This window comes from Podarcis gaigeae (assembly GCF_964106915.1).
Source record: "Podarcis gaigeae genome assembly, chromosome: 6".
NCBI classification, from domain to species: Eukaryota; Metazoa; Chordata; class Lepidosauria; order Squamata; family Lacertidae; genus Podarcis; species Podarcis gaigeae.
In genome coordinates, this window is record NC_139682.1 from 94,283,380 (window position 1) to 94,308,379 (window position 25,000).

Genomic DNA, 25,000 nt, shown 5'->3' on the forward strand with positions numbered 1-25,000 from the left:
AGGTTAAGAACTTTGCTTTTGGATGAGAACAGAAATCATGCAGTGGCGGTGTGGCGGCAGCGGGAGGCCCCATTAGCTAAAGTGGTGCTTCAGGTTAAGAACAGTTTCAGGTTAAGAACGGACCTCCAGAACAAATTAAGTACTTAACCCGAGGTACCACTGTAGTGAACGTTGCATCTGTGTTAGGCCTTGACATTTGCCAAACTTGTAATTGGGAATGTTTACGTGCCAACAAATATTGGATACATTAATGATGTTTATATTTAAAATTGTGGATGCGGAGTGATCATGGTGGCATGCGGGGTGACATTGTGACCTTGGTACCCATTCTCGTGTTGCAGGAGGAAAGCTTTTGGCCGAGAACGACTGGATCCTGTCTGATCAGCCTTGTCCCCCGGCAGCCCCAGAGGACCTACCAAGCAGCGCTTTGCGCTGAGCTGAAAAAGGTTGTCAGGGACATCCTGTCTTCTTCACCGCAACCACATGAGGTAAAGGAGCGGCAAGGCTTGAGGCATTTAGAGGATTTTTCTTACAGGTGCTTTGGCAGGTTGTTCAGGCGAAGAGGGCTCTGAGATATCAAAGGGTGTTCCAGCTTGTGTAGATTTAGGGTTATTATCTGGAACCTCCGCTTACAGGGCAAAAGGCGTCTGCCCTATTTAAACAGGATATTGATCTCTGTTCAAAGCCATTCTCTGCTTTCTCAGGCAACTCTGCTTCCCAGTCTTGGGTTCTGTTCATTTTCAGCTTTCCTCAAGCCTCTTATCAGATGTCGAAACGAGAAACAGATTTGTTATCCCACCATCACTGACTGCCTTAAGCAAGTTCTCTGGGCAAAAAAATGTGATAGAGTTGTGTAAGTTTCCCAGCTGGCCTCCCTAGGGGTGGCAATCCTACAATAGATGAGAGTGCGTTTGCGTCATAGGAAGTGCTTTTACAGCAGCCTTGAAAACAGGCCAAAGAATTTGCTAGCCCGCACAAATAGATACTAGCCCACCCATGGTGTGGTGCAGGGATAGCCTGAACAAGGGAGCCGGGTGTGGAAGAGTCTTTCCTTCTTGGGCGTGGAAAGATTCGCTTGCCTAGTTGCTTCGACGTTATTAGTTCTCAGCCCAGGTGAGCAGGCATTTGTTGATTTATTATGTGTAAATAGTAGTGTGAACTGTCTCTTGAAGGTACAAAGAGAAGGACAAAACCCTTTTATTTCAGATGAGTCTCTAATTAAATAAATAACATACCCTGGTCTAATCCCAGAGCTGGAATCCCTGTGGACATTATTGGGTTAGGTTTATGGTGTGCAGGGCTTGCTCTGTAGCGAGATCACAAGCTCTGGTGTCACTGCAGGCACATAGCTAAGAAGGGGCACAATCAATTGTGTACGTCAGGGGTGGGCAGACTTCACTCTTCTGAGATCCACTTCGTTTGTTTTCTTACTACAACCTTGACATCCACCAAGCTGAGCCTGATGCAAAGGACAAGAAGCTCCTGGAGTCAGTATTATTTAGCTCTGAGTACTCTCCTGCCCACCTAGCAGTTCGAAAGCATGTCAAAGTGCAAGTAGATAAATAGGTACACTCCGGTGGGAAGGTAAACGGCGTTTCCGTGTGCTGCTCTGGTTCGCCAGAAGCAGCTTAGTCCTGCTGGCCACATGACCCGGAAAAACTGTCTGTGGACAAATGTTGGCTCCCTCAGCCTATAGAGTGAGATGAGCGCTGCAACCCCAGAGTCGTCCGCGACTGGACCTAATGGTCAAGGGTACCTTTACCTAGCTCTGAGTACTAGAACTGACAGAGGCTGATGGTTCTTCCCCATGAAAATCCACTCTGGTACCTCCCCTTCTTCGTTTCAGCAGCATAACTGGGAGGGATATTGTTTTGTTGGTATTGTTAGGTCAGAGTCGGAAATACTTGCTGATTTACTTCAAATCTCCCAGAGACTGACCACTGCACCCATACTGAACCCCCCACCGGCCACCACATCCATCTCCCCGACCTTGAGCTACCTTCTGCCCATAATACACTCTTTGCAAAAACATCTTACAAAAGTGCCCCTGTGGCTGGGAAGCATGTGGTGCAAATCTACCAAACTCAGATCGTCACTCTTGACAAGGATAAACCAAAATTGGCTGCCGTGTGAAGCACCGCTGAATACTAGTTTGCATCCCACAAAATGGAAAAGCATCTTGCTGCTGAAAAGATCAGACAGTGGTTTTTCTTGCAGTTCAAAATAAACAAGTGTGTATGTTGGTTATATGTTCTAAGTTTGCCATTTGTTGGGTTTTGTGTAAGCTAAAAATCCAGATTGTTTTACATGGTTTTAAAAATTGGACTGTAAATTGGGCTCTTGCAGCAGAGAGAGCATTTTCACTGCCAACACACTATGAGATTATTCTGCATGGCTTTCTAAAGCATGCATATCCCTGGGTATTCAGGGAAAGTGCTGGACTTTCAGTTGGCAACTCACAGACCTTACAGGTTTGAGGGGGTGAATTGTGAGGGTCTGATACATGTTTTGATTCCAGTGGTCAGTATAGGACTGTGGGATATGGGTCCAGATCTTTCAGGGATCACTGAGTAGAATTATGCAAGTCTCTGTTCATCCCTTTGTAAAATGGGCAAAAAAAAACTTTTGGGAGGAGGCTTTGATGTTTCCCAGTATAGTGTGGGCTTCTAAACCTTGCTAAGATGAATAAAGTTTTATAAGTATTGCAGCTGTATAAATTTTCCTGAGCTGCTGAGTTTCTCTGGCTGAGGCCTGATCCTCATCTAGCCTTGTCAACACCTGAGCTACTGCAGCAACATCCAATCCATCTGCACTGCTGTGGAAAACCCTGGATGCACTAGTGACGACCCATAAAAGTATTGGCATAGTTTCCTAAGGGTTAGCACTGGTTTGGGTGGGGAGATGCTACAGTGGAGGCACCTCTCGTGTGGTCCAGGGCTTTTCGTATCATGGTTGCCATGATTTCCTCACTCCTGCAATAAGAGGAGTACCTTCACCCTGTGGTTGTGAGTTCTCTACCTGTGGAACTCTGATTACAAACTGTCCAAAGGTCACTAATAGTGCTTTGAACCTTGAACAGCTGAAGCAGCACCAGGGTTGTGAGTTAGTGCTGTAATATTAGCCCTGTGGAAAGATAACATTTCACTAATGCCTGGCTGAAAATCAATATAGCATGACATGAGTGAATATTAAATAGTATGTTTGTGCATGTCTGAGGGACTGGTTGTGTCCTCAAACCAGGGTAAGCCAAACCATGGCAGTGCAAATTCATGAACATGCTGGTTCCTGAGGAGGAGATTGGAGTTGCATTGCTGCCCCAACCCTGGCTTTTTTGGTTTGGTCTAGCATATTGTCCAAGCCTGGGATCATAGTTAGGGTCTCTCCTCCATGGCCACAGTGTGTAGCCAATCAGGCTCCCAAATACCCTCGCTAGATTTAATGTTCTCCCTTCTGCCTTACTTCAGGGCAGATTTGAGGGTAAACCATACACAGCACGGGTCTGTCCTTGTGGCTCGTTGGAAGTTGAAACTGCTTCACATGTATTATTACGTTGTCGTCTTTATGACGATATACGTTTGACTTTTATTACACCTCTTTTGCAAAAGTCTAGGAAAGAATCGGAATACCATAGTTTAAAACTACTGCTAGAGGACAAGAATCCCAAGACTACATTAAATGTAGCTAAATTCTGTGCGTCTGCAATCAATCGCAGGAAGCAAGTGGTATCCCATAATGACCCAACCCCTAAATGTTAATTACAGGGGGCACACTAACAATTAATTTTTAATTTTTATATTTAAATCCTCGTTATATTCATATTGTCTCTTGTATTTTTGATATTTTTTATGATCTGTGATATTGTGTGTGTTGACGCTGGTCTGTGACCGTATTAATAAATTCATTAATTCAATGCATAGCCAAGGTTTTCCTTATAGTTACAGGTCTTGGTTAAGGAGTCGTGATGGCAAGCTTTACTCCAGTTCACCGTGATGTGCAAACCAGGCCAGTGAGGGAGCAGATGTGGAAATGAGTAAACAACAACAACCACCACAAACCAATGGATTTTAAAGCAACATTTTCTACAAGAATTTTAATTCAACGTTTCTTTTTCTCCCAGAAAAACGCACACTTTCTAGGTCATTATGTACCTCCAGGGGAAACTGCCTGCAGCTTAGGATAGGGCATGAAATAATCAAGTCAGAAGAAGAAACTCAGGAGAGGAGGTTTAGGTTACACACAGAGTATAAGAAACATCCTAATAGCATCCTAAGAGAATGCACTCGCTAGTCAGATAAGAATTTTGGACCAATGCAACTATGAAGCAGGACTGCCAGCTAACCAGAAACAAAGAAAGACTGCCCTTTCTTGTGGCTCCCATTGATTCTTGATTCATAGGAATCATTCAGTGTTTTTTCACAGCATGGAGATGAGTGCTATCTCCTGCTAAAAAAGCCGGCTGATTAAGCTGGTATGAGAGCAGAGGAGGGTAATAAATAAATAAATAATAAAAGGCCACTGAGGCTGCAGTCCCATGCACACAAGTAAGCCCTATTGAACTTGAAGTGACTTATTTCTTAGTCAGCATCCACAGAAAGAACAGACTCCATGAGAGTGAGTATCTGCCTTTGCAACAGTGGTGGCAAAGATCTATACTTATTTCTTGAACACAAATGCTGTTTGTTTGCACTGGGGATGCAGTATGACGTTGCTGTCCCAGTCTTGTGATTGCTGCTCACCCAATTTTAGCGCTTTATTCGCTTACATATTTAGCCAGAATGGAACAATGATAACTTCAAGCAGTACAACATGCTCCCTATGGGAGCTGTGAAATCTTTTTTTAGGGCTTGCCGGAATGTTTGGACAGACCTTAGTCAGCGTTTCTTCAGCTGCAGAAACTCCAGTCCTGAATATGTTATACAGTGGTACTTTGGTTTAAGAACAGCTTAGTTTATGAACAACTTGGATTAAGAATGCTGCAAACCCAGAAGTAGGTGTTTTGGTTTGTGAACTTTGTCTTGGAAGCAGAACACGTTTCGCTTCCTGTTTAGTGTGTTCCATTTGTAAATTGAGTCCCCCACTGCTATGGGAAAGCACGCCTTGGTTTAAGAGTGCTTTGGTTTAAGAACGGACTTCCGAATGAATTAAGTTCGTAAACCAAGGTACCACTGTATTGCTTAAAAGAAGTCAGTCTTGCAAGTAAGATGACAAAAGTTACTAGCCAACAATACTCCTTTGTATGAGACCAACAACTTCTATGAATCATTTGTGGTACATAAGTAACCTAAAAAGATTTAAAGAACCACCTCATTTTTGGGTTAGAAATGTTTGCTGGCCAGGCCTCTTGGCAAAACTGCTCAAAGATCTGCACTGACTGCTGATTTGTTACTGGGTGAAATTAAAGGTTCTAATATGGGTATTATGTATGAAAGGGACGCGGGTGGCACTGTGGGTTAAACCACAGAGACTAGGACTTGCTGATCAGAAGATCGGCGGTTTGAATCCCCGCGACGGGGTGAGCTCCTGTTGCTCAGTCCCTGCTCCTGCCAACCTAGCAGTTCGAAAGCACGTCAAAGTGCAAGTAGATAGATCGGTACCACTCCAGCAGGAAGGTAAAAGGTGTTTCCGTGCGCTGCTCTGGTTCGCCAGAAGTGGCTTAGTCATGCTGGCCACATGACCCAGAAGCTGTACGCCAGCTCCCTCAGCCAATAAAGCGAGATGAGCGCCATAACCCCAGAGTCGGCCACACCTGGACCTAATGGTCAGGGGTCCCTTTACTTTTAATATGGGTATATAAAACCCTTAACAGCTTGGGACCAGTTTCGTTCAAGGGATTGCCATGCCCCGTACATGCTGATTTGATCGCTCCAATCTGCTTAACTTGCACTTTTACAATTGCCACATAATGTCCGTTGCTGAGCAGTTGTACCTTTAAAGTGTCAGCACTTCTCCTGTAAAACTCTCTGCCTATTGACATTGCAGGTGCCCTTGCTATGTTGCTTTTGATGCCTGCTAAAAATGCTCTTTCCCCCCAGTCTACACAGGTTTTAATAGTTTTTTAAATGTTACCTTTGTTTATAATGATTATATTTTTAGGTCTGTTCCACTGGTTATGGATTTTAGCTGGTTTTGTTAATTTACAAAGTTATTTTTTAAAAAAATAATATTTATTCAAATTTTAAAAATTACAAAGAGAAAAAAGAAAAATAGAGAAATAGAAAAGACAGAAAAAATACAAACAATTGAAAAAAAAAACAGATCAAACCTTTACATCACTTTCTTTCATTCACTTACCTTACAAAGTTATTACTACACTGCTTGCAGAGCTCTGTAATTATTTCCTAAATAAATAAATGATTCTAACTCATCTGTGATCACCGGTGATTGGGAAAGTGTACAAGAATATTTTAGGCAGCCCAACTAGACTCAGGATTGCAAGCAGGGCACCCTCGTTTAAGAAAAGAACTTACCCGGACCTTGAGATAATCATCTAAGGCCCTTCTTCATGTGCCTCCTCCACAAGAGGTCCAGAGGGTGGCAACACGAGAACGGGGCCTTCTCTGTAGTGGCTCCTCCTTTGTGGAGTGCTGTCCCCAGGGAAGCTCACCTGGTGCTTTCATTACACACTTTTATGTCTTTGGCTTATTGACATCCAATGCTCTTTTAAATGTGTTGTGTGGGGGGGGGGCGGGGGGGAATTATTGGTTTGTTGTTGTTCTTATTTTAATTATGATCAAGGTGTCTCCCCTGCCAGGTAAGTATATCACCAATCCCACCCTTCGGAGAGCTTTCACCATGGCCCGTTTTCAAACCATTCCTACGGCCTATCTGTCAGGCAGATATGCAAAAATCCCAGTAGAGCAGCGTATATGTCCTTGTCATATGAGAACCAAAGAGGATCTCACACATTACATGTTGTATTGTCCCATCTATTCGGCCTTCAGGGATGCGATGTTACAAACTATTCCCAAATCAATAGTCAACTCTGAGGACCAAGTAAAGTTTTTACTGGTGGACGCTGATCCACGGATTTCTCACGTGGTAGCGGTCTTTGTGGTGAAGGCTATGAAAACTAGGGTGTTATGTACTGAGTTGAATAGGATCCAAACTGCAGCAGTCTGATTGGTCCTAGAACAATAGGATCCAAATTGCAGCAGTCTGATTGGTCCTAGAACAATAGGATTCAGAATACAGCAGTCTGATTGGTCCTAGAACAATGCAGCAATATGATTGGTTGGCAGGAACCACCCAATCATGCTCCAGATATAAGTGAATCCACAACCTGATTGGCTAATTCTGGAATTCTACTGTAAGCCAATCAGGTTGTGGATTCACTTATATCTGGAGCATGATTGGGTGGTTCCTGCCAACCAATCATATTGCTGCATTGTTCTAGGACCAATCAGACTGCTGCATTCTGAATCCTATTGTTCTAGGACCAATCAGACTGCTGCAATTTGGATCCTATTGTTCTAGGACCAATCAGACTGCTGCAGTTTGGATCCTATTCAACTCAGTACATAACACCCCTCCCCTCTAAGTTCCAGTCCTGCCCGGGAGGTCGCATTCATAGTCCTCGAGGTATGCCGGCGGCCTACGTGTGCGTTGTGGCCTGGGGTGTTCCCTGGTCCGGGGTTCAGGTTCTGGCTCGTGTTCCAAGGATGCTGGCTGTGATGGGTCTGTTTGGTCTGGCGCAACCGGCTCGCTCAGTCGTGGTTCTGGCTCCGGTGTCCTTTCGGCCTCGCAGGTCCTCTCTGTATTTACTGATTCTGCCTCTCCTGCTGCCCCCTCCTGCTCTATGGGCCTCACTGCCCCGCTGTTCCCTTGGGACTCCTCTGACCTTTCCTCCTCCTGGTTTTCTCCCGGGAATCGTCGCCGTATCTGGTCGCAGTGGCGGCGCCAGCATTGCCCCCCATCCGTTAGCACCTCGTACGACACGGGGCCAGTGACCCTGGTGACTGTGGCAGGTACCCATGCTGGGCCTGCCCCAAAATTCTTTGCGTACACTGGGTCCTGGGCCTTGAAGGTCCGGGGGTTCCTGCCTTCCCCCACCACTACCTCATCCTGAGCTCTATCGGGGTGAAGGCGGTCCAATCTGATTGCAAGGCGCCGACCCATTAGTAGTTCAGCGGGGCTCCGGCCAGTTGTTGAGCTGGGGGTGCTGTGCTGTGCTAGGAGGAATGTGGCAAGGCGGTACTCCCAATCCCCTTGCGTCATGCGGCGAAGGGTGTCCTTGGTGGTCCGCACCATGCGTTCTGTTTGGCCATTGGTGGCAGGGTGGAATGGCGCCAAACGGATGTGGCGGATGGCGTTCTGCGCTGTGAAGGTTTGGAATTCTCCTGACGTAAATGCAGTCCCATTGTCTGAGACAAGAGTGTCAGGGAGCCCGTGGGTTGCAAACAGCCTGCGTAGTACCCGGATGGCTGCAGACGTAGAAGTGGACGGTACCAGTGCAACTTCCAGCCATTTGGTGTAGGAGTCCACCACTATGAAGAATGTTTTCCCCTGAAAGGGGCCAGCGAAGTCCACATGCAGGCGTGACCATGGTGCTCGGGCGGACTCCCAGGACTGGACTGGGGCCCTTGGGGGATCTGGGCGGGATTCTTGGCAGGCCTGGCAGTGTTTGACCCAGGCCTCTATCTCTCCGTCGATCCCTGGCCACCACACATAACTCCTGGCCAGGGCCTTCATTCTTACTACCCCTGGGTGTGTCTCATGTAGGGCTGTGAGGACCCTTTTGCGGAGGGGCTGGGGAACAACAACCCTGCTTCCCCATAACAGGCACCCCTTGTGGGCCGACAGTTCATGTTTGCGGGTTGTGTAGCCAGCGAATTCTGGCCCAGGACTGCTGCTGGGCCATCCCCTCCACACCCAGTCCAGGACCCGGGAGATGACCCTATCTTTATTGGAATGGTGTGCAACTTCTTGTGCCTGAATGGGGCGGTCAGGAAGCAGCTCCAGGCTCATAACCTCTTGTGCAGGTGCTGGGTCGGGGCCTGTTTCTGGTAGTGGTAGCCTGCTGAGGGCGTCCGCATGGCCCATCGCCTTCCCCGGGCGGTGAATCAGTGCATACTGGTAGCTGGCAAGGAAAATTGACCACCTGAGGACACGAGGAGACAGCACTTGGGGGGTCTGCTTTTCGGGAGCAAACAAGCCAAGCAACGGCTTGTGGTCAGCCACCATGGTGAAGGGCCGCCCGTACAAGAAATCATGGAATTTTTTTACTCCCTTCACGATTGCGAGCCCCTCCTTGTCTATTTGCGAGTAGTTCTGCTCGGTTGCGTTGAGTGTCTGGGAAAAGTATGCTACCGGTACCTCTCTCCCATCCGGGAGTTGGTGTCCCAGGACAGCGCCAATGCCATAGGGCGAGGCGTCGCATGCTAGCACCACCGGCAGCCTCTCGTCGAAGTGTGCCAAGACCGAGTTTGAGACAAGCAGGTCCTTGACTGCCTGGAATGCAGCCTCCTGGCGCTGGCCCCACACCCAAGGGGCCCGCTTGTCCAGGAGTCTGTGTAGGGGCTCCGCTACCGCCGCCTTGTGGGGAAGGAAGGAATGGTAAAAGTTCAATAGTCCCAAGAAGGCCTGAAGTTCAGTCTTGTTCTTGGGCGCTGGAGCATCACAAATGGCCCGTACCTTGTCCCCAGTTGGGTGGACCCCTTCTGCGTCCACCATAAATCCCAGAAAGTCCACCTGAGGCACTCCTAGTAGACATTTTTCCCGCTTCACCTTGAGACCCGCCATCTGGAAACGGTGCAGAACGGTGCGGAGGCGGTCCTCAAACTCCTCTGGTGTGGGCCCAGCAATCAACACATCATCGAAGAAGGGGGTGACGCCAGGAATCCCTTTAAGGAGCGAGTCCATTAGATTCTGGAATATGCCTGGTGCCACACTGACACCGAATTGCAGCCGCTTTACCCTGAATGCTCCTCTGTGCGTCACAATTGTCTGTGCCTCTGCTGTGGCCTCATCTACTGGAAGCTGTTGATATGCTTGGGCCAAGTCCAGCTTGCCGAAAATTTTCGACCCAGCCAGGGTGGCAAGGACATGGCTGACCACTGGCACTGGGTATGCATGGGCCGTGAGGGCCTTGTTTATGGTACATTTGTAGTCTGCGCAGATGCGGACTGAACCATTAGGCTTGACGGGTGTGACGATTGGGGTTTCCCAGGGGGCATTAGGCACCGGCTCCAGCACTCCTTGCTCCACAAGCCGGTCCAATTCCTCGTCTATACGGGGTTTCAGGGCGAACGGGACCCGGCGGGCCTTTAGCCTGACCGGTCGTACTGCGGGGTCAAGCTGTAGAGCAATGGGGGGGCCCATATACTGTCCCAATTTCCCATCGAAAACCTCTGGGAATTCCTTGCATATGGCATCCACGTCCACTTGTAAGGTAGCTGATCCACGGATTTCTCACGTGGTAGCGTTCTTTGTGGTGAAGGCTATAAAAACTAGGGTATGGTTCCTGGATGAAATGGTGAGGTCCCTCCCATTGCTCTCCTAACCTGTTGCTGTATTTTCTTTCCTGAATGGTGGGGGTTTTTTTTGGGTAGTTTCCTTGCTGGGACAGCATGGCATGAATTTTAGCTTATTTTTATAATTTTATTGTTTATCTTTTAATAAGGTTTTATGGTATTTTGTGTAAAGGCATGGACCTCACAAATTTAATAAACTTGTTGTTGTATTTTAATTATGTCTTTTGGGTTTTTTTTATATATTGCATTTTTATGTTGTGAACTGCCCTGAGATGAAGGGCAATATATAAATTTAATGAATAAAAACACAAATAAAACAGGGGGCAGGAGCAGTTGCAGTTGCAGGGCTGCTCCCTTCCATCTCTCTACTTCTTCCATCGCAGTAAATGACAGCTTGGGTTAGGGGGATGTTTCTCAAGAAAATGGCATGGGAGGAAAGGTTAATGCCTCTCCCTTCACACTGCGGCCTCAGACCAGATCAGGCCCCCTATAGCTGCTATTTTAAAGTCTGAGAAGGAGCCAGGCACCCACAAGAGTCAATGGTGTGTTTAACATCAGATCCCATACAGCTTCTTTGTCAGAATTCGTGTCCGTTGCTGTGGAGTGAATTTTGCTGACATACTAGCTTGCCAGGGTCTTTGCCAAGAAAAGCCTTCCCTACCATTCACTCCAGGTGAGCAGGTCCTTTTCAGTGCAGCTCACTTTGTTACAGTCCACTTCTCTCTCCCCCCCCCCAACAAACAACACAAGCCTTTACTTTTATAGGAAGGGTGGCCAACTCCCAAGAGCCTTAGACCTATTTTCAGAAATAAAATCTGGCAGTAAGCTACCTCTGGTTTCTTAGGGGTTCAGCTCAAGGTTGTTGAACTTTTTTGGGAGGAGGACAAAGTGGGGGGTTAAGGTGCAGGATTTTTGGGGAGGGGAGTTCCGTTTTTTCGGGGGGAGGAGGGCAAGGGAACTAGGGGTTAAGTCGCTCACACAAACATTGCTATGGATGAAAACAACCACACAGAAGGAGCTCCATCTTCCTTTCCACAGTTCAAACAACAATGGATGGCAGGACGAGGGGGCGGGGCAAAAGTCAGATTTATCAACGCAGAGGATAGGGAGCCAGAGATCGACCGCGATCTACCAAAACATTGCGGGGATCTACCAGTAGATCGCGATCGACCTGTTGGACATCCCTGTTTTATAGGATTAGCAGGAAACCAAGGCTAAACTGAGCATATTGCAGCCTTCACTCTTCCATTTGAGGCAGAGGACACACTTAGCCCGTGAGGTGGTTTAGGTGTCAGGAACTGGGCAGAGGAGGAATGGTGGAAACTGCCTCCCCCTAGCTTGACCCTTCCAGGGAGGAGGAAGAGGAAGACAATATAGATTTACCCAACACGGCCTCAGTCCTGTATACCTGAAGGAGCATCTCCACCCCCATCATTCTGCCTGGACACTGAGGTCCAGCGCCGAGGGCCTTCTGGCGGTTCCCTCACTGTGAGAAGCAAAGCTACAGGGAACCAGGCAGAGGGCCTTCTCGGTGGTGGCGCCCGCCCTGTGGAGCGCCCTCCCACCAGATGTCAAAGAGAAAAACAACTACCAGACTTTTAGAAGACATCTGAAGGCAGCCTTCTTTAGGGAAGTTTTTAATATTTAATGCTGTATTGTTTTTAACACTCGATTGGGAGCCAGAGTGGCTGGGGAAACTCAGCCAGATGGGCAGGGTATAAATAATAAATTATTATTATTATTATTATTATTTATTATTATTATTATTATTATTATTATTATTATTACCACAGGGGTTTGAGAGGTCGCAGTTCAGAGGCAGATGAGGGGCAAAGTTAGGTAATAATGGGAGAGACAGAACAACACCCAGCTGACAGGTTGTCATTAGAAAGCATTCTAGACTTTCCATCTCCCAGAAGGTTCCCGGTGAGCCTTAAAAGTAAAAGAGCAAAGAGCTCAAAGACAGAGGGCACAAAGCAGCACCTGTTGGAGAGATGATGAGAATGGCGAATGAGGAAGTGGGAGAGATGAGGTGGGGTGGAGATTTATTCGGGACAAGGACATTATCCAAGAGGCCGGGTGCTATAGCCTCTCTCTGTAAAGACTGAAATAAAAAAGCATGCTAAGAAACTTTTCCTTGTCTTTATACTTTCCTGGGGAACCAGCCGGGAGCTGCTGACAGCATCCTGACATTAGGTGACAATATTGGAGGGAATGAAAATGGAGGGAGAAACCAAATATATGGCCCCTGACCTCTACAGGACACCATTTTTCTTCCAGAGAGGGGCTGCAACGGCTGCATGCCTTATCTCAACAACTCTTAGGAAAGCTCTGTAAAGTAACACACCATTTTCACCCTCCAAATTGGGGGGGGGGAGTTGGGGGGAGTTGGGGGGGGAGTGCTGAGATAATGGTGGCTTGCCTGTGGCCATCTTGTGAGGTCAATGGCTGAGGTGAGACTTGAACCGGGAATTTTCTGCCCCTTGCTCTTAGGGCAGAAAAAACAACTAGTGAAGGCAAGCCGTGGCTATGTATCACATTTTTACGTTGTTATACAGCAGAGAGCGGTGGAAGGATGTTTTTCCCTTCTGCACATTACTTGACTTGTTTCCTTGTGCTTCAGCCCCCTCCAAGCTCTGCTCTGGGAGGAGTGGGGATGATAATAATAGTAATACAACCTTTCTGTCCATTTTTGAAAAACTATGTTCAACGTTCTCTTTATTATGCTTGTAGTGACACCTTCTGGCCATCCCTCAGCACTGATTTCTATTAAAGTTGTGTCTTTTGTGATATGCCCAAGCATGTCCTGTGTATCATAGAATCATAGAATCCTAGAGTTGGAAGAGACCACAAGGGCCATCGAGTCCAACCCCCTGCCAAGCAGGAAACACCATCAGAGCACTCCTGACATATGGTTGTCAAGCCTCTGCTTAAAGACCTCCAAAGAAGGAGACTCCACCACACTCCTTGGCAGCAAATTCCACTGTCAAACAGCTCTTATTGTCAGGAAGTTCTTCCTAATGTTTAGGTGGAATCTTCTTTCTTGTAGTTTGGATCCATTGCTCCGTGTCCGCTTCTCTGGAGCAGCAGAAAACAACCTTTCTCCCTCCTCTATGTGACATCCTTTTATATATTTGAACATGGCTATCATATCACCCCTTAACCTCCTCTTCTCCAGGCTAAACATGCCCAGCTCCCTTAGCCGTTCCTCAGAAGGCATCGTTTCCAGGCCTTTGACCATTTTGGTTGCCCTCCTCTGGACACGTTCCAGTTTGTCAGTGTCCTTCTTGAACTGTGGTGTCCAGAACTGGTGAGGTCTGACCAGAGCAGAATACAGTGGCACTATTACTTCCCTTGATCTAGATGCTATACTCCTATTGATGCAGCCCAGAATTGCATTGGCTTTTTTAGCTGCCGTGTCACACTGTTGGCTCATGTCAAGTTTGTGGTCAACCAAGACTCCTAGATCCTTTTCACATGTACTGCTCTCAAGCCAGGTGTCACCCATCTTGTATTTGTGCCTCTCATTTTTTTTGCCCAAGTGCAATACTTTACATTTCTCCCTGTTAAAATTCATCTTGTTTGTTTTGGCCCAGTTCTCTAATCTGTCAAGGTCATTTTGAAGTGTGATCCTGTCCTCTGGGGTGTTAGCCACCCCTCCCAGTTTGGTGTCATCTGCAAATTTGATCAGGATGCCCTTGAGTCCATCATCCAATTCGTTGATAAAGATGTTGAGCCTTCATTGCTGAAACTCCCAACAGCATTTTCATGCTCACAAACACCTGATGAAGGAACCATTGTGACATAACCCATTCAAGCAGTGAAGGGGCAACAGGCTGTCAACAGTTGCAGTAGTTGGGGGCTCCCATCTATTAAAAAGCCACAGAAAGTCTTTTCATACTGCCTGAGGAATTAATCCCTTATTTAACGTTCATAATTGCTGGATCGATTTAACAGGACTGGAGCTAACATTTGCTTGGATTTGGCACCATTGATAGGGAACTGCCTGCTGCGTCCTCCACTTTGAAGTCACCCTGGTCTTTGGGCCTCCAGCACCTTCTTCAGCATGTCCAACCCATCTAAGAGGCGTATGATAATGGTGTTCCACTGGGTTAGGAAGAAGCCCCTGACAGAGAAGCCGTGCTCTACCATCTCGGCCAGACCTTCTGCTTCTGCACCGGCTTGCAACACTCCTCACATTTCACCCTACTTCACGAGGAGCAAGACACAACCCGCTCCGCTCAGGAGGTCCAGCAGGCGCAAGGTGCTGCGATTGCCGGATCTCACCGACCCCAAGTTTTTAAGATCTGTCATTGGCAGCGTTGGCCGGAAGAGAGCCCGCAGGCGTGGCAAGCAAAAGAAGACTCCAGCGGGAACAGGAAAAGGGGTGAGGGCTAGGCTAGAGGCAAGAAGGCTCCAAAGCTATTTGCGGGGTGGGATTGCTTTGGAAGATGCCTTCTCACAATCTCTACCCTTGAACCACGTAAGGACATAAGAAGTGCCTGCTGGATGAGGCCACATTGGCCTGTCTAGTCCAGCATCCTGTTCTCACAGTGGCCAACCAGAGGCCTGTGGAAACAAGAGCATTCTGTATTCCCTTCCTGCATCTTCCAGCAACTACTATTCACAAATGTTACTGCCACTGACTGTGGAGGTAGAGCATAGCCATTGTGCCTAGTGGCCATTGATAGCCTTTCCTGCATAAAACCATCCAAGTTGGTGGCCGTCACAGCTTTCTGTGGGATTGAGCTTCCAGAGGGGTAGCTGAGCATGCCTGCTGCAGGAAAAACAGACATTAAAAGCATATTTCTCCCAAAGAATCCTGGGAATTGCAGTTTGTAAAGGGTGCTACAAATTGTAACTATGCGGTAGAAGGGTAATCTACAGTTCCCAGGATTCTTACAGGGGAGAAGCGATAATGCTTTTAATGTATGGTGTGTACACAGCCTCAAATTAGCTCCACCAGCTCTGTAATACTAGAGCAAAGATTATAATGCATATTGATGTTGTACTTTTATAAATATTATAAACCCCATTCCTGCAAGCCATGTAGTCTGGAATAAACTCAGTCACCCCTCCCATCATTAATTGTTTCTCCTAGGTGGGGAGGGGTGTTGGATCTGCTTCCCTGCCTTGAAGAAAGGCGCGGGTCAGATGTGTGCCCAGACCTGGCCACGCTTCACAAGAGAGGTGTGTTGGTTCAAGGTGGCCACGCTGCCTGCAACTTGCACTCTTTCCTGACATGTCTTCCCCAAACCCCTTCTTCCAGAGGCTGTGTTGAAGTTTTCCATCACGTGGAACACAAACTGGCGGAACTACCTCGAGGCTCAGGCAGTGGTGGAAACCCTCCTCAAGCATGAGACACCAGAGAGCCTCTTGCAATGCGAAGGGATCAAATCAGCTGTGGAGTCTCTCCTACCATACACGGCATGGGCCGGTTACTGCAGGCCTCCATGTTCCTTGATTTCATGTGACAAAACATGAAGTTGCCTGACGCCGCCAAGTGGAACGAAGAGATGGACACGTGATGAGCTTTATTTATTTATTATTCATTTTATCGAGTACAAATTAGAAAAAAATACAAATATACAAAAAAAGGAAAATACATGTAACCAATAAAAAATTAGAAAACATTTTACCTCTTCTCATATTTACAATTATTTGCACCTCTACAAAACAATATTCACAATAAAGAAAAGAAATGAAAGGTAAAATACAGTGGTGCCTCACAAGACGAAAATAATCCGTTCCGCGAGTCTCTTCGTCTAGCGGTTTTTTCGTCTTGCGAAGCGACCCTATTAGCGGCTTAGCAGATTAGCACTATTAGCGGCTTAGCGGCTATTAGCGGCTTAGCGGCTATTAGCGGCTTAGAAAAAGGGGGGGAGCGAAAAAAATCGCAAGACTCGCAAGACGTTTTCGTCTTGCAAAGCAAGCCCATGAGGAAATTCGTCTTGCGAAGCGCATCGAAAAACGGAAAACCCTTTCGTCTAGCGGGTTTTTCGTCTTGTGAGGCATTCGTCTTGCGGGGCACCACTGTATAAAAGAAAAGAACAAGAAGAAGATAAAGAAAAGGAAGAAATAAGATCAAGAATGAGAATTTTAAAAGTAGATAAGTATTCACTATACACAGTCATTTCCAATCTATATTTACGGAAGGGGCTCCGTTTCTCCTGCCCCTTCGCTGAAGGGGTGCTGAGCAGAGAGGGGGAGATTTTTTTTTCTTGTGCTCCCCCTCTAAAACATGGTGTGTCCTATGGTCGGGTGCGTCCTATAGAGCGAAAAATACGGTACTCCTCTGCCAGAGCTTTGGTATTGGCCACACCAATTACACGACCCCCCTAGTACAAAAGCCATCAATGGAAAGCTATCGACACACGAGATAAAGCGATGCCCTACCATTTCTCCCCGCAAAACAGTAAAACATCCAGACATGTTGAAAGCAGCGCTCTTGACCTGACAGCAGCGGCTTTGCAATCATTTTGCCAATCCCCCTGGCTCTAATCCAAATGGTGAACTGGGATATGGGAGCTAACAGGATCTGTGCAAGCAGCACCACCCAGGGCAAAACCCCTGAACTATTTGATACCTTTGCCTTGCATGACTCCATGCCTCTGCTTCTGGCCTCCTTCAGTGCGACAGAGCGAAGTCCGCCCTAACTGAAACTGTTGCACAAATATTATTTATTTAATATAAGGCTAATATTGCTTAATGTAATGAAACTCGTTAAGCCGGTTCCCTAAAAACAGTTTGAAAGAACAGCATTCAATAAACTTTCCTTTGGGGGGAAAAATAGATTAAAAATGTGATTCAGTCTGGTGAATTGATTTCCGTTCCAAACGTGGGACAAATAAGGAAACATTAGTCATTTCTGCCAGAATTCTCTTGACACCTCCAGCCCCAGTGAATTCCTCTTGCCTCCTTTAGGCTGTTGACAGCCTCACCAGTCTCCATCACATCCCCAGAAAACTCCATTCCTAAAAAGAGAACATCAGGAATAGTGTTGGCTACATATATTATCTGTTGCTTCTGCACCCACTGCGAGCTTCATTCAATGGACCGAACATACAGAATACAGATGCTAACAATGAATAACAACGGTGAAATAATCCCTGACTGCATTTTCCTGCCTGCCAGTACTGCAAATTATAGCACACACTGGGCCAAAACAAACAAGATGAATTTTAACAGGGAGAAATGTAAAGTATTGCACTTGGGCAAAAAAAAAATGAGAGGCGCAAATACAAGATGGGTGACACCTGGCTTGAGAGCAGTACATGTGAAAAGGATCTAGGAGTCTTGGTTGACCACAAACTTGACATGAGCCAACAGTGTGATGCGGCAGCTAAAAAAGCCAATGCAATTCTGGGCTGCATCAATAGGAGTATAGCATCTAGATCAAGGGAAGTAATAGTGCCACTGTATTCTGCTCTGGTCAGACCTCACCTGGAGTGCTGTGTCCAGTTCTGGGCACCACAGTTCAAGAAGGACACTGACAAACTGGAACGTGTCCAGAGGAGGGCAACCAAAATGGTCAAAGGCCTGGAAACGATGCCTTATGAGGAACGGCTAAGGGAGCTGGGCATGTTTAGCCTGGAGAAGAGGAGGTTAAGGGGTGATATGATAGCCATGTTCAAATATATAAAAGGATGTCACATAGAGGAGGGAGAAAGGTTGTTTTCTGCTGCTCCAGAGAAGCGGACACGGAGCAATGGTTCCAAACTACAAGAAAGAAGATTCCACCTAAACATTAGGAAGAACTTCCTGACAGTAAGAGCTGTTCGACAGTGGAATTTGCTGCCAAGGAGTGTGGTGGAGTCTCCTTCTTTGGAGGTCTTTAAGCAGAGGCTTGACAACCATATGTCAGGAGTGCTCTGATGGTGTTTCCTGCTTGGCAGGGGGTTGGACTCGATGGCCCTTGTGGTCTCTTCCAACTCTAGGATTCTATGATTCTATGATTCTAAAATTTATATACCACTTTTATAATTTATATACAAATTATTAGGAGAGTAAGTTAAAAATATACTGTAGTTTATTCACTTATAGGCTAGTTTACATACTTTATTCCTTCTTATACTTCTATCCCACCTTTCCTCCACAGAGCATACACACTTCAGCCTCCACCTTCTCCATTTTATCCTGACAGGAATATTGTGAGCTAGGGCCATAGTTCAGTGGTGGAACAACTGCTTAGCATGCAGAAGACATCAGGTTCAGTCCCCAGCATCTCCTGGTGGGACTGGGAGCGCTCCCTCTGCGCTTCGGAGGCTTCGCGTTGCTATCGCTGAAGCCAAGGAGCCTGCATTCGCTCCACAGGACGCACACACATTTCCCCTTAATTTTTGGAGGGGAGAAAGTGCGTCCTATAGAGCGAAAAATACGATACATTGCAGATCAAAAGATAATTGAAAACAAGCCCCCAAAGTATCATTCTTTAGGGTTGCAGCATGTAGAGGTGTAATCCAATATTGGCCGAAGCTACCTCACTTCTCCAGATGTGTTAAGAGGGGGTTGCCTGTGAAACTTTGGGTTGGCATTTTTGGGAATTTTCATCATGACATTTTGGGCAGCACTGAGCTGTGTTGTGTCCTGAATCTAGCAAGTGAGGTTAGTTAATCTTCTGGCCAATCTTCTAATGAAAAAAGTGGCAACATCTTTATGTGTTTGGCCATATTTGTTTACCACTTGGGCCCATTTGCTGTGTGTGTTCCTCTCATGTGCATGTATTGGAAGACAGCCAGGACTGCTTCAACTGCAGTGAAATTACCATATTTTTCCATGTATAAGACTAGGTTTTCCCCTAATAAATTATGTCAAAAATTAGGGGGCATCTTATACACAGATACACATTTTCTTAAATACAAGTCCCCCAACTTATACATGGGGGTGTTTTATAGACGGAAGAAATTAGTACTCTGTGACCTCTGCTACAGTGCCTTATGAACAAGGGTGTGGCTGTAATACCCTGGACCTCTTCGTTGCTGAAGACCAGGGTGACATACCGTAGACAGCAACCTTGGACTTGTGCTTATCTATTTAGAAAGTCCTAACCTAGAGCAAAATAAACGAATGAATGAATTTTATTATTTCGGTCACAGACCAGTTCCAGCCCACATACAATATCAAGGAAGTCATAAAACATGATAGGGATATATTTGAATTTGCAATTAGGTAGAACAGGGACAATACAGATATAGCAACAGTTAAAAAATATATAAATTAAAACTTAGTCACTAACATATAACCTAGAATTATCATTTAAAACCTCAATCATTATGATAGCACAGCTTGTTCTCTAAGTTTTATGACAATCACACAGAATTAGGCTGCCCTTAACGTGATCTCAGGATCCTTGTCCTCTACCAGGGATTTTAGACATTGAAGTTTTCATTCATTTGTAGATTTTTGCATAGCAGGGGTAATAAATACCGAGCGTATATCCCCATAGAAACGGCAGCGTAACAAGGCATGAGAGACAGTTTCTACCTCCATCAAGCTGCTGGGGCAGACTCGTTCCGCGTACGGTTTACCCTCAAATCTGCCCTGCAATAAGGCAGATGGCAGCATGTTGAACCTAGCGAGGGTAAATGACCGTCTGAGCAAAATAAACATTCAAAACAAAAAACCAGAGGGGTGGGAAAGGCCTTTGGAAAGAAAGACCATTTTTTTGGAAGTTTGGTATTTGTGTTTGTCTCTTTTGTGAAGATGCTGCCACTCTGCCCGTCTCCTACGGCACAGCCATTCTGGCCCTTGAACGGAGAGCAAAGATGCAGTCAGGGTGAGTGGAGGAGGCACACAGATCAGCGCGATTAAACCTTATTATGACTGGCCAACAAAATTCAGTTTCCTGTTGCAGTTTCTGCCTGCCTTGAGACATTCTTTGGTGTATGGTGAGGGGATTAACCAGATCAGCGCAGCATTTTGAGTAAAGTTCAGGGTTGTTGCTCTATATTTCGGATCTTTTGCCGATATAGATGTTACACAAAATGATATAAATAATGTAGAAATGTTTTGATTTTGTTGGTGGTTATAATATAAAATGGCTGCTTTTTCAGGCAGGGAGTCGGTACTGTGTTACTATGGGAACAATAAAGTTAGCAAAATGCTGGCTAAATAAGAAATCAATCAGGGAGATAGACTATTGTAAACAAGTGGGGCAGGCAAGCAGGAGAAAGAGGCAGCAAGAAATGAGAAGGAAGAATCAAGTAGCCGCGTCTAAGATGGAATCTACACACATATAAAAATGCTGCGAAAATGCTTTTTTAAAAAACCTTCTGAAAAATACATTGGATTTTGCATAGCTCACTGTCGCCACCTGGGGCCGATGTGGTCATTGACACCGTTGCCATAGGATGACCTACAAGGGCCCTTCCATCTTGGAGGGTTTACCGGGATGTGAGCTCTAAACCATCTCCAAAGATCCCCCCCTCCCCAAATTGGCCAATTATATTTTGGGATACCTATGTGGGAACCAGCACAATGTAGTTCAAAACGTCTGGAGGGCACCAGGTTGGGGAAGTGCTATCTGAGGGGGTTTGTTTCTGACCTTGTATAATTCTGGCTTCTTCGTGGCCAATATCTGAAGAAGTCCAAGTGCTGTGCCACCTGGTTAGTATATATTTCATATATTTATTAATTTATATACTGCTCTTAATAATAAAAGATGACATAGCCAAATGCATGACAGGACAAAATAAAACCACAAAACCATCTTAAACAGACAGAAGCAAGGCAAGGCCATTTCAGTGACAGATGTCCCAGGAACAATGTGGTAGCCTTTGGCTTTTAGCATAAAGCCAAAAGGAACTGGCCACGTTTAAGGATTGTACTTGGCTGGCCTAAGAAGCTGCTTAGCAGCCTCAAAGGGGCCTGATGTTCTAGCACTTTGAGTGCATGTTTGTAAATGTGACCTGCTTTCTTCATTTGTTGTGCAGAATGCTTGAGCGTTGCTGCAGAGATATGTGTACACTGGCATCTTTGCAAAACTTATCGTGCCTTTGTGTTTGAATTCTTTTCAGGTAAACGAAGCCTTTGCACATGTGACGCAGCGTAAGTCTACAGGAAAGGTGGTCATCTCCGTTAGTTAAGCCTGTCTTTTTTTTGGAGGAAACCACCCTTGGCTCCATCGTGCTAAAGAGGAAGGAGACTGCCACCATCAAAGCCAAATGATTCACTTAAGCCACTAAGGCAGTTTTGGATTATGGGAGGGGATAGGAACACTGTGCAGGCCCATCCACTGAATGCATGGTATCCGTATAGCTTCTACCTGTCAGAACCCAACAGTGTTGTATTTATATCCTTGCCTGCTCTTTGCCCAGCTTTCTTGCCATCTTCAAAAAATATTGGAGCAGCAGCAGCAGCAGTGCTAGCATGTGTACAAGCCGCAGACTACACTCCTAGAGTATTCAAACTATGTGGTTTTCAGGGGTATTGATTAGGGAAAAAGAACAGACTTACCAAAAACTACGGGAAATAAGGGAATGGATTTGCTGATTAGATAATGAAATTAGAATACAGAAGGGGGAGGTATGAGGAGGTCGGGGAAATTAGGCTTAAGAAAACAAGGATGGAAATTATACTTGGTTTTTTGGGTTTTTTTTTGTTTTTTGTTTGTGTATGTTTTTATTGTTAAACTTTAATAAATATCATTTTTTTAAAAAAAGAGAGAGAATGAGACATTTCTGGCCCTCTAAGTTGCCTGCAAGGGAGACTGCCTGCTTAAGAACCACTCTGAGTTCTTTGGAGGAAGAACAGTACAGAAGGGAGCAGAGTAGAGCAGTGTTTCCAAACCTTGGGCCTCCAGCTTTTTTTGGACTACATCATCCCTAGCTAGCAAGACCAGTGGTCAGGGATGATGGAAATTGTAGTTCAAAAACAGCTGGAGGCCCATGGTTGGGAAACACTGGAGTAGAGCTGTCTCTAGTGGCATGCTCAGCACCTATTTTTGCTGCTGCTAGACCAGGCATAGGCAAATTTGGCCCTCCAGATGTTTTGGGGCTACAACTCCCATCATCCCTAGCTAACAGGACCAGTGGTCAGGGATGATGGGAGTTGTAGTCCCCAAACACCTGGAGGGCTGAGTTTGCCTATGCCTATGCTAGACTAAGAAGAAAGGAGAGGTAGAAGGCAAAGGCTCAACCATCTGCCAAAGTGACTTGCCGGCAAAACCCTTTACCTCCACTGCTGCTGCTGCTGCCTCTGCTGCCCTGTTTTGTATGCATCTCAAGGTTGGCAAATGAGAAGCCAGGTGTACTGCAGGATGGAGAAGGCCCCAGGTCTACTGATGTTGTAAACTTCAGTAACGCTCATTTCCTCCTCCACTCCTGCTCTGCCAAGCTAATTCTCACCTGTGAGTGAGTCGGCATCCGCCTGCTTCAGGAGACAACAGGAGAGTGTGCCTTGGGGGACGCCGGGTGTGACTTTAACATATGAGAGTGCTGGAGGTGACATAGTTAAACAAGTTACCCAATCAGAACCCCGGGGGGTGGAGTCAGAGGGACTATAAAACCAGCTCTGGGAGGGATGAAGGGTGGAGTTTGTTGGGAGTTGGTTGGAGTGGGACAGAGTCTGGGGGTAAGTTGAGTTAGTGTAGCGAAATAAGCTGAGTCAGGAACAGTTAGGAGCTAGGAAGACAAGTATATACAGTGGTGCCTCGCAAGACGAAAAGAATCCGTTCCGCGATTCTCTTCGTCTAGCTATTTTTTCGTCTTGCGAAGCAAGCCCATTGACGGCTTAGCGGATTAGCGCTATTAGTGGCTTATCGGCTTAGCGGATAAGCGGCTTAGAAAAAGGGGGGGGGGAGGAAAAACCCCCGCAGGAACTCGCAAGACATTTTCGTCTTGCGAAGCAAGCCCATAGGGAAATTCGTTTTGCGAAGCGCCTCCAAAACGGAAAACCCTTTCGTCTAGCGGGTTTTCCGTCTTGCGAGGCGTTCGTCTTGCGGGGCACCACTGTATCTGAGAGGTGGTTTAGTGAGTGAGAGCAGGTAGCGGAAGTTATAGGTCTGGATAGGCACCCCATGATTGTAATTGACCGATACCGTTTATGAAACCACACGCTTGTTAAACTGCAATAAATAAACAGAAGTTTATGTTCCAATTTAACCCTGACTGGACTCAGTATTGTACCAGCTAGGGCCTGGGTGGGGGCAGCGAGAAATAAAGTGGTGGCACAGGGATCAATAGACGGTGAAATGTCCAGGGACCCTGTGTGATCGCCACAGTGGGAAGTCAAATCATTGGAGATACAGCACCTGCTGCGACTATGTCAATGGAAGGCAGGTCCCACGGAGTGAGAGCCGAACAAGGCATTGACCGAAGTTCTGTATTACTGCCCTCCACATGGTTTTGTGGTTTTAAAGCCAGAAGACACATTGGCCAGCTCAAGCATCACTCATTCAAGGTGAGTTCCGGCACCTCTTGTTCTAGAAAAATAGCACTTGGTCCAGTTATAAAAACTGTACAATAATAAAAACCCATTCCACGCAAAACAGAATCAGTAGCCTGGTTTCTACACAAACATACAAACACCTCCACCAGAGTTCAGGGAGACAATGTGAAAACACTCCCAAGGGGGCTGCAAGGCCAAGCCAGAAGGGGAGGTGGCTGGGAAGGGGCCTTGGCCTGCGGAGAGTCGTGAGAGCCAGACGGAGAGGCTTGGGGGGCCACCTTTGGGTTCCCCACCCCTGCCTTACAGCAATATGACCTAGCATGGGTGCAACTGCAAGTGCTTGAGCGTACACATCACATCAGTCCAGCACATGGCAATCTGGAACCCGTCCCTGGTCATCTGGTCACAAGGAAGTTTTCTCTTGCATGAGCAACGTGCCCTGTGAGATTAAGCAAAAGCCTGCAGTAGCTTTACATCAACTGAAAACGTTTTGCTGGGTTTCCTCCACATCACCCCCTGCTCTGCCAAGTCCTCCTCTGGTTCCTAAGCCGTCTTCAGAAGCTATTCTCAGCCATCCTGAGATCTAGGCATGTGCTTAATTTGAGGATGCCAATTTCTGTATGTTTTTATATGTGTGTGTGTGTTAGATGAGAAAGACAAAACCTCCTCTCCCCCCCCCCCAAAAAAAAAATCCATAAGCTACCAAGAATCTGGAGTTTTAGTCTTTAAACAACCACCACCAAGCTGCACATAAACTTCGTGTGGAGTGTTTTATTCTCATTTTAAACCAATCTTAAAATTTAAAGCAATCCAATAAATAATGCATCCTCTTGAATTATGGATATTCCTGTGCCATTGTCTCTTGGCTATACTATATAGCCCAGAGGAACATTTTTAATTACAGAGCCATGGTAGAGTGGATAGGAAATGTTTTGTTTTCTGCTCCATCAATTAACAGAAGTGTGCCTTTCCACTAACGATTCAGATGAAAAGTCGTGCACAGAGGTTGAGTGCTCAGCCGGTGGGAAATCGCTGGAGCTTCACCGCTTCGCATGCGGGCGAATGAGTTGGTGGAATACAGAGGTGACAGAGCTGACTTTAGGTGGAACTGTAGCCTTTTTAGCCTCGGGTAAGAAGAGCTTTGC

At 46.3% G+C, this 25,000-nt stretch overlaps 1 protein-coding gene across 1 annotated transcript; it reads left to right on the forward strand.

Moving 5' to 3' along the window:
• Positions 1-296: 296 nt before the first annotated feature.
• On the forward strand, positions 297-21,656 carry LOC310847710 (quinone oxidoreductase-like protein 2; the record flags this gene model as incomplete). The annotated part of the gene is made up of 4 exons (XM_083745772.1): positions 297-488; positions 11,046-11,142; positions 20,172-20,227; positions 21,485-21,656. 4 exons carry the CDS (start codon positions 297-299, stop codon positions 21,551-21,553), a joined length of 414 nt encoding a protein of 137 aa, XP_083601898.1. The 3' UTR covers positions 21,554-21,656.
• Positions 21,657-25,000: the final 3,344 nt, after the last annotated feature.